General features: G+C 41.8%; 2 protein-coding genes across 2 annotated transcripts in view; both read right to left on the bottom strand.

The window, feature by feature from the left end:
- The window catches only part of LOC138021146 (protein NLRC3-like), a 29,339-nt gene extending 26,726 nt beyond the window's left edge, over window positions 1-2,613 (bottom strand). The window contains exon 1 of the mRNA XM_068868008.1: window positions 2,339-2,613. Within this exon, the coding sequence (XP_068724109.1) occupies window positions 2,339-2,613 (275 nt within the window). The remainder of the gene's footprint in view (window positions 1-2,338) is intronic.
- A 3,968-nt stretch (window positions 2,614-6,581) lies between these two features.
- The window catches only part of LOC138022475 (dehydrogenase/reductase SDR family member 1-like), an 85,109-nt gene continuing 81,690 nt past the window's right edge, over window positions 6,582-10,000 (bottom strand). Inside the window, exon 11 of the mRNA XM_068869620.1 lies at window positions 6,582-6,768. Coding sequence (XP_068725721.1) covers window positions 6,638-6,768 — 131 coding nt within the window. The 3' untranslated portion in view covers window positions 6,582-6,637. The remainder of the gene's footprint in view (window positions 6,769-10,000) is intronic.

Genomic DNA, 10,000 nt, shown 5'->3' with positions numbered 1-10,000 from the left:
TTGATATAATCCTGCAATAAAATTTCCCACCAGCTACGCAGGCTGAAGGTGAGTGAACTGTTAGTAAAACCGGATTTTGACCAACAGAAAATATAACAGATCAATAGCTGAATCAAATAACTTGAAGTCATGCGGTATCGAATCCACGGGGTTGTCTGCCCGTGCTGCCCCCCCCCCCCCGGGGGGGTGGAGGGGGAAGGAGGGGGGAGGGCTGCCATGCCCAGGGGATTTGACTTGATCTCCTCTCCCGTGGCTGGGGAATAGTAGGAAATTTGACAAAACTCATGATCCCAAGAGTGGGGCATTCTCGTTCCCAGAGCTGCGATCCTTTTAGCTAGCGCAGCACATCGAGAGCTCTAGACTGCGAGTAGTCATCTCTCTGTTGCTCTAGAATCGTTGAAACGAACGCGTACGTTGGACTTTCAGTGGCCGAAGCTACGGGTCGAAAATAGTGCGGGCGTTGGTCGCCGTATTTGCGAGCCGCAGTTTCAGCCATTTTGAAGTGTTCATTCGTTTCAACGATTTTAGAGCAAAAGAGAGACTGCTCGCAGTCTGGCAGGTACCGATCCATTCTCGTCACTGATTGGTCAGATGGGAACACAATAAAAACGCTGACCGGAACAAACTAACCCACGATCAGACGTACTTTTCTTTAGAGAGGGCGCACTCTCTAAAGAAAAGTACGCCTGATCGCAAGGTAAGGTACAAACCGGAAAAGAAACTTCCTTGAACAATGGCCGAAACTTGCAACGGAAATATTATTAGTAAAAGCCATCCTATGGATTTATTTGATGAAAAGGCAATTAGGGAAGGAATCGTACGGGACTGAGAAAAGTTTTCTGGTTTAAAAATTTCTTTCGACGATGGGAGGATCATTGGTTTACCATAGCGAATATGTAGAACTTGTTTTAAAAAGTCAGGAAATTTCAGGAGGTTGTGAAGACGGATAGTTCATTCGAAAGCTCAGCAGGAGTCGGCTATCCGATCTAAAATAGGGAAGTCTGTGCAGCAGAGCCCGTCCTACACCGGGTATGGGACGTGAGAAAAAGGAGCAAGGTCAACTGGTTATATGTTACGCAGGATTTTTGATTAAGCTCGATTCACGTGTTTACAGTTTGTCCAAGTGTTTATTTTGGCCCTGGCGACAACGCAAAGCCTTGACTCGCTACGTTGGACAGTAGGAACCTTTAGATTCTAGGACGAGGACGAGAACGAGTACGAGTTTTGACTGGCAGTTTTTAGCGAAAATACTTTAAATATTTATAGAGCCCGTACGATTAATCTTACTTTTTGTTAGCAGTATACATGTAGGTTGCTTGGTGATTGACTAAAAAGCACTCATGAAACCGACTAGTTAGCGCGCGCATGTTTCTCATGTAGCTCCGCAGTGAGTAGGACTGGTGATGAGATTTAAATTACCGGTAAGTTGCTTTGTTTTAGATATCCCAGTGCGCAATTTGCTCTCCAGTATGGTGGTTTCTGTGCCATGTGATCGCCAGCTGTAAAGGGCCCATTGCAGGCAGGCGAAAGCAACGCAAGCACTAAGGCGAAGAATTTCAAGCAAGCAAAGCACCTCAAGCAATCAATTCAACTGCAAGCAAGGTGAACGCAAGCGAGAAAAGCAACCTTAGCAAGCAAACTATCTCAATTAAGCAGGCACTTCAAGTAAGCAAAGCAACGCAAGCACTGAGGCAAAGAACTTCAAGTGGGCATGCAAAGCACCTCAAGCTCTTCAAGAGAATTCAGAATTCCGCGACATATCCGGGACCTTTTTCATCGCTTGTAGGGCTAAATTTAAACTCTTGCGAGTCAAAAGACGCAAAACAATAAAGAAAATGGCCGAAAACGGCGCGACATCGACTGCTTCTTGCCATTTTTCATTCTATACAGCGCACTGATCGCTTAGGTGCACTAGGGCATTTAAAGAAGAGGTATTAAGCTTTTATTCTAAATATTTTTCTAAGCCTTTGATCCTAGATAAGGTTTATCAAACTGATATTGAAAATGCTTAAGTTTTACTTGTTATTCGTATGAAAATACTCCGCCCCAGCTGACAATAGAATGCAGTCGTGAATAATGAAACATTCACAAAAGCGGCACATTTAAAATCCACGGGCTAATAAACATGTGTGTAGGTTCACAGACATAGCGGGAAATGATAAATGTGAAAAAAAAAATAAAGCAAATTTGTTATCTGGAAAAGTTGACTCGACTTAGCTATTAAGTGACAGTTATGTGTGCACTGTGCAGTTATGAATAAATGCCATTGGTCATAAACTTTTATTACATTTGGTGGCTTCTAAAGAAGCCGTTTTCATGAGAGCAGCATTCCGCTCACTGGATGCGTCCGGCGAAATAACTCTTCGTGAACTTGATCTGAACTTTCTCTACTGGGCGGGGAGCTGTTTTGCGGCCTTGTTCATCTAAGAAGGAGAGCGACTTGCCAAGAAACAGCTTCAAGCTGACTGGAGCGTCGCCTTTTACTGTTAAACACTTCTTCAGATAAGGACCAAGGCCGGCTGCCATCAGTTCCTCTTCACTGGCGAGGTACGGAGATCCACGGAGGTCTGTCGGCAAACCAGGAAAGATCGCTCGCACTACATCGTGCCGCATCGTGATAGTTTCGTTGCAGGCCAGGGGCGATTTTAAACCCTTCTCAAATAGAAGAGCTAGTCTCTCTCGGCATTCATCGGCGCGAAGTGGATCGACAAATCTGTTCTCGAAGGCGGCGATGATATCTTCGGGCAAGTGCTCGTCTGGCTCCCATGTATTTTCGCTCGGAGAGTAGTTCTGCCATTAGGCTGATGGCTGATTTAGCAACAGAACGGGAACGTCAGTGGCGACGTCGCGCGCATCAAAACTACCATTGAGAATTTAGAATAGAGAAGAAAAAAGTAGAATCTATTCTATTCTGAATTCTCATTGGTGTTTTTTCTGCGCGCGCCGTCGCCACTGATGGTTCCCGTTCTGTTGCTAAATCAGCCTAATTGTATGAAGCAGAGTACTTCATCCAATGGCAGAACTACTCCCCAGCCGGTCTCAGAGAGATCATTTTTGATTTTCGTTAAAAAGATCTCGGAGTGTTCGCAACGTTGTTTTATATTGTTGTTGCTTTTTTTTTTCTTAAAAAGCTTGCAAAATACTCTCAGGCAGGACTGCATTAACCGGAGTGTCGAATAGAAATGCGTGACCTGTGAAACCCATGTCTCGCGCTTGCTCTTTGAGTAACGTTTTCAAAACCACCTGTGTGATATAAATATTTTACTTTATCGGCAGACTGTTTACGATCTCCTTTGCAGCCGATTTTTCAGTTATGAAGAAAATTTCAGCGGAGAATATGAACAACGCGTGTGTGAAGCGAGTGATCCACCCGTCGCACTACTCAGAATGAACCTACGATCAAGCAATTTTTTTTGTGCTCTTTATTTTCTTGACATGGAGGCCAACACAATGTTTGGGACAAAAAGTAAATGTATCGGTCGGCTGTTTTGTTTTGTTTTGTGTTTTCCAGTCCGCCGCATTTCTTACTTGGAAAAAAACCGCCGTAATCGAAGGTTGAGCTTTTCAAACCATTTGTTGCACGTGAAACTATTTCGATAATTCAGAAAACATTTTTACCATCGGGAGTTGGTTAGCCTTTTACATGTAAGTCAAATAAAGATATCGCGGCACACGAATTCGCAAAACGCTTTGTGAAGAGAGAGGCCCGCCTTTAATTAGTGCGCTTTTGTTAACTGTATTGCACCTTGGGGTTTACTTTACGCATTCAACCGTTTGATTGACAGCAGCTGAAATCTGCGAAGAGACTCAAGCATTCCCAAAGCTAAATCTGTTGACCAATCACAACCGACAAGTTCTAGACATGCAAATTATTATGCCGCGCGTTAATAATCTGAGAACTGTAAGTACATGTCGCGAAAGACAATGGCATTCTGCGCGATGCCTTGTAAGGATATGCACACAGGGAGACTATCTGGGAAATTCGCATGAGAAATACCAAGAGAGGATATCATCCACTCAGGGAAAATACATAACAAACTTTAGGGCCAAAACAAGAGACGAAAACCGGTCGTTCCGTGCGCCTAAATTGCATCTTTTACAGTGTAAGTATTATTAATCGGCAATCTCAAAGCCTACGTATTTGTTCAAGATTGGTTAGTCATCAGGACGGTATTGATATATGCATGTAGCATCTTTACTACTCTAACGAAAATTTATGTAATTGTCATAAGGTGTCCCACCTGCACTCCAATCACGACCATTTCACAAGATGCCAGTCCATAGTTACTAACTACTTTTTCAGGATTTGTACAGAATTTTTATTTCAACTGGAAATAATGGAATCTTCTAGCGCTGGAGTACTTATTTGGGACAGTGTAAACTGAAATCAACAAATTGACGCAAACAAAATCAAATGCTGGTTTTTGAGGCGGGGGAAAACCGGAGAACCCGAAGAAAAACCTCTTGGAGCAAAATAGGGAACCAACTAACGAAACCCACATGTGACACCGAGTCTGGGAATTGAACCTGGGCCAAAGTGGTGGGAAGTCAGTGCTCTCACCACGACGACAGCCCTGCACCCCCAAAGAAACACGAGAAGAGAAGATTAAGCTGGGTAAACCCCCAATCACATCGTCAATTTCACAACTTGATGTGTACACCAAAAAAAGTACACCAACAGAAATGTAAGGAAGCAACTTAAAAAACGAAGGCGTGCAACACTAAAAAGCAAATTAATTATAATAACATGCAGACTGAGCTTCGTGACGGGATTTCAGAGGCAAAAGGACTTCAAACGGGAGAGCTAACTAATTTTTTCAACCATTTCAAAACCGACTCCTGGTGGTAATTGTGTAAAAAAACGCAAGTAACACATACAGCAGTCTCATGGTGTTTTACATTTCTGGGAGAGATAGACAACCAGTACCGGGGGTCTTCCTTCTCTACTCTTCAAGGCGAACAGTTCTCCAATGCATGTCATTCAAACTTTCAATTCGACAATTCAAATATTGAATTGAATTGAGGGTTTGAATTACGGAAATGAATGTTTGAATTGTTGAATTTTCAAACTAAAGGTTCGAATAGCTAAGTTGAATGTTTGAATTGCCGAATACAAGTTTGAATTTCTACACTAAAATGTGTCATACTTAGTACCTTTTTTCAATTGCTGTTTCTCTCACTAATAACATTTGTCTCCCGTAGTTACGAATCATCCAATTGAGAGATCGAGCGCCGCGTTTACGTCAAAAGGCCAACGGGAAACGGCAGGCGCTTGACGTCACAAAATCATGAATTCTCTTACTTTAATTCGTCTATCTTTTGAGAGGTTGGTTGATAACCATTAGCGCAAGAATGAGCTGATATCAAACTAGTTTCTTCCAGTTTTCACGGTGAAGACGCAAACTCTAGTCTGACTATTGCCGTAGATGCAGGGGCTGTGTCACGGAATTTTAGTCAAACTTCAAAGCACTAAAAGACGTCCTTGTATCAATGAAAACCAAAAAATAATGCTGTAGGTTTGTTACCAGTAACCACTGAAGTGCACTGAAGCTATTCTTTGTTTTTTGCAGCCAAGGATGGAGAGGATGGAAATGGATTGAAACTTGAAAAAACTGGCCAGTTTTTTCAAGTTTAGAGACATTGTCGTCGGAAAGACACCAAATTAAATACGAATCTCTCTTTGTGCCATAAACATATTTCATATCTTGCCAGTGGGTTGTCAGGAATCTTGTATGTGTGAGCTGAGTACTAATTTAGATTTTTACCCAGTTTTGACCAGAAATCAGCAAATTAAGCACGACGGTGCACCTTTCATATCTCTGATAAGACATAGATTGAGTCAAGGATTGTCACCTCGATGAAATTTGATCGTCCGTGTGAAAGTAGTTCTGAGAAGGACTGTTGGTAGTGACTGACGTTTCGACAACCTATAAAGGAGTCACTTGATTCTGAAGATGACTTCCTCTCAAAGAGTGGTCGAACCGTCAGTTACTGTCCTTTTCAGGACTCCTTTCACATAGACAATCCGAGCCTAAAATGATGAATTCCTTTGCAGCAAAGAGTTCTTGTCTAATTCAAAAATAACCCATGCAACTGCCATGAGAAGAAACAGACAACATTTGCATTAACTTTTATTGGGTTTTTGTCCCCGCGTTCAAGAAGCATCAGCGATCTCCAACAAAGTCTCCCAGCACCTCTCGTTTTGCCCTTCATGATTTGATTCAGGCGCATCTACTGGACATTGACGATCATGGCTCTAAAGCTTATTCCCTACGTTTCCTCCACAATGCTTTCAACATTGCGCTTGCTTATTTGCAACAACATACATAGCAATTAGGATTAGCTAAAAATAACTCGGTCTATGAAACACCTTTCCAGAAATACAATGACGTTGCCCCTAATTGCTATGTATGTTGTTACTTGAAATTTATTGTCCAATATGATGCGGACCGAGAAACTTGATCTACAAGAAATCGATAAAGTTCCTTAAAAAAAGCTCTGCCAGCGATTATTTGTTCCATAGATGTTAATATTGCCAATCATTGATCATCTCAATTTTCATAAAATGTTGCTACATCTGGTGTGGCATCCAGGCCACCGCGTTTCTCAAAGAGGATTTATCTTCTTCAAAACCTGATCAAAACTTATGCGTGCCGGCAGCTATAAACCAGCCAGGAATGTAAAGAAATTCCGGCACCAGCCATGAGATGGAAGGATAGCTGAAAGCGACGATTTTCTTCACTTGACGAATGGACAAAGGTTGCTTTCCTGAAAGACCCAAACAAAAATACAATCAAAGCGGCCATAATGGTTATACCAAGGACACCCAACGAACAAATTAAGCCAAAAGCCTTGAGAGACATTTCTAGACTCTTTGTAATGTATACAGACTGTCTAAAGAGATGTTTCATCACCCAAAAAAAATTGATCTGTTCGGGTGACTCTTGAGCAGAAAATTTAAGTGTCCGAAAATTCTAGCTAATTTTAGATAATGAAATCTTCACTTCCGAAATTGCTAGCTGAACGTTACCTTCTAAGAACTTCCAATCGAACCATTTGCTCATTCGAAACTGCTAGGTGACCTTTTTCAGTCCCAAAAATTGCAAAAATATCCCTTCCGAAAACGTAGGGGACTACTTTTTCCTGGTTGCGAATCTTTTAGATGATGTTTTAGCAAAGAAATCTGTAGCTGTTTGGCAACGTAGAACCAAAATTCTTAAAGCAGTTTGACTCTCCCGAACACATAACTGACCGAAGATTATCGTTGGGTGCATCTGTTATTCGCAGGAGCCATAAGTAGAAGCCTACAACTTCAATACTGCAACTATGTAACGGCAAATTTTACAGATCAAACTATTTTTAGACGAGCTCTTACATAACATTTGGCTTAAACGGGTGACAATTCTCAATCCCATGGGTATTAACTTCTCATGAAAGACTTGTGATTAGCTAAAAATATCTCGGTCTATAAAAACACCTTTCCAGAAATACAATGACGTTGTACGTCCCTAGTCATGAGCTCCTGTTAAACGACACTCAAGCCACATCTATACGAGCAGATTTCAAGAAAATTTTCACCTTCTTGAGTGGACGCGCACCGTCGGCTTCCTGGGAGAATACTCTCTAGAGAGTAAAGGAACTTCCGACGTTAAATAAGGTGTACCTTTACCTTTTAATACCACTCTGGTTACGCTACGTTGACGATACTTTCACAGCTCTGCACCAAGACGAAATCGACGACTTTCACGAACATCTTAACAGACAAAACGCCCTGATTCAGTTTATCAAGGAGATGACGGTTTACAGGAAACCCACCCACACTCACTTATGTCCAGGTTTGCACGCAAATTCGAAAATTGCGAATTTTGCGAAAAATCGCAAAAATCGTAAATGGTGCAAAGAAGAAGACAAATCCCCAAACTAGGACTCGCGATTTTTGCGAATTTTGCGAAAATTGTGAAAAATCGCAATTTTCGCAAAAATCGTTAAAATTGCAAAAATCACGACTCTTGTCGGGGACTTGTGTTCTCTAGCTTTTCGGTGTTCTGCGATTTTTCGCAAAATTCGCAATTTTCGCATTTGCGTGTAAACCTGGACATACTCTGACAGACGCCTTGACAAATCATCCTACAACCCTACTTCACACAAGCCTACAACCATACGGACTTTAACGAGACGCGGGCTACTCGCGGGCTACTCGTTTGTGACTCACACGACAGCTTAGCAGACGAACATAAGTATTTAGATAACGTTTTCAGCAAGAACAACTTTAACTGAGACTTCTTTACACTCAACACTTACCGTACAGAACCTAACGCAACAAACACTAACCTGACAGCTACCACCACTACAGTGACTATACCCTACATCAAAGGAACCTCTGCGATTATCGCAAGGATCCTACAGCCTTACAACATACGTGTTTCTCACACACCCATCACTACCTTACGAAAACTACTGACTAACGTCAAAGACAAAGACCAACCTAAGAACAGACAAGGAGCAGTTTATAAGATCAAAGGCTGTGACTGCCAGACCACTTACATCGGTGAGACCGGCAGAAATTTGAACACTGGACTGACTGAACACAGACGAGCGACGAGGAACGGTGACATCAACAATATAACATTGCTGGACACCATCTACAGACAAACCACAGAATCGACTGGGACACTGCTGCATGTGTTACCTACAGCACCAACTACTACCAACGGATCGTACGGGAGAGCTGGTTTACTAACTTACAACAGACACCAATAAACCAATACCTACAACTTCCCACACCCTACAACCGACTCATCGACGACATCAACAACAGAAAAACAACACACCTATTTACTCTATCACTGTACTGCCCAACGAATTCTATGATACACCTACAGACCTTGGACCTATAGACGGATCGAAATGCACCAATCACTGTTTAGTCTTCACAGGCATTTACATCTGGGCTCAACTGACAATAGAACAATAACATCTCGAATAAGTTGACCAATGACATCTACGACCGGAGTTCTTATAGTATGTACTGACGTTACACAAATCAATTGACTCTGACGATGACGTCCGCTCAGGTTGTCGAAACGTCAGTCAATATCATCTCAAACAATCCTTCTCAGGACTACACTACCCGGACGATGTTCTTAACTTAATCTTTAAAACAATGTTCCTTGTTTTTCTTCTGGTTTGTGTACAAAAATCAGAATCACAGTAACAATAACATCAATGTAGTTTCATTTAGAAAATCAAGACTGTCAACGTACAGTAATTTTGATGCTATTTCAATTTGGGCCTTACGATACGACCAGATTTGGTTCTTACTGAAGGAAAAAAGATACCAATGCTTCAAAGGAACCTGACACGAGCAAAGCTGTCTCCAGCTTCTTGTTAAATTTAATCTGGGCACCGATGATACTTCTCAAATTAAGGTGTAATTACTACGGCAGGACATATTTCGCCCGTAAGGAAAAACTGAAATATGAAGCTTTTGCCAAATCCTTCGGGAAGGACCGTCAAATTAAGGTGCAACTACTACAGCAGGACACATTTCGCCTGTAAGATAAAACTGAAATATGAAGCTTTTGCCAAATCCTTTGGAAAGGACCGCCAAAATATTACCTTCATTTAATAGTGGTTTTACGTCTTGCTGCTCTTTTTTCAGAACACCAGAAATTTTGCTACGCTCACTACACTTAATGCTCTTGTTACATTTGGTACGCTTGCTACACTAGCAGCAGTATCTCCGAGTGCTCCACTAAATGTAGGTGGCGAATGAAGCAACTGTGTACATTCGTTACACTTGTTACGTTTCACACTTGTTCACGAGTCTCATATTCTTCTTTGACTTGCTGTACTTATTAGTCTTCTTGGGATTGCATTTCTAAATCGTTTATCACTCATGAGGTATAGCTTGAGCAAAAAACACAAAATGTGATCAACCAGTCGCATAGCCTCTTCGCCAAGTTGCTGTTTGACTCGAATGAAGACCCATGACGTGGGA

Source organism: Montipora capricornis, chromosome 10 (genome assembly GCF_036669925.1).
Source record: "Montipora capricornis isolate CH-2021 chromosome 10, ASM3666992v2, whole genome shotgun sequence".
In the NCBI taxonomy this organism is placed as follows: domain Eukaryota; kingdom Metazoa; phylum Cnidaria; class Anthozoa; order Scleractinia; family Acroporidae; genus Montipora; species Montipora capricornis.
The sequence above is the reverse complement of the archived record's forward strand: the minus strand, read 5'-3'. Positions and strand labels throughout refer to the sequence as shown.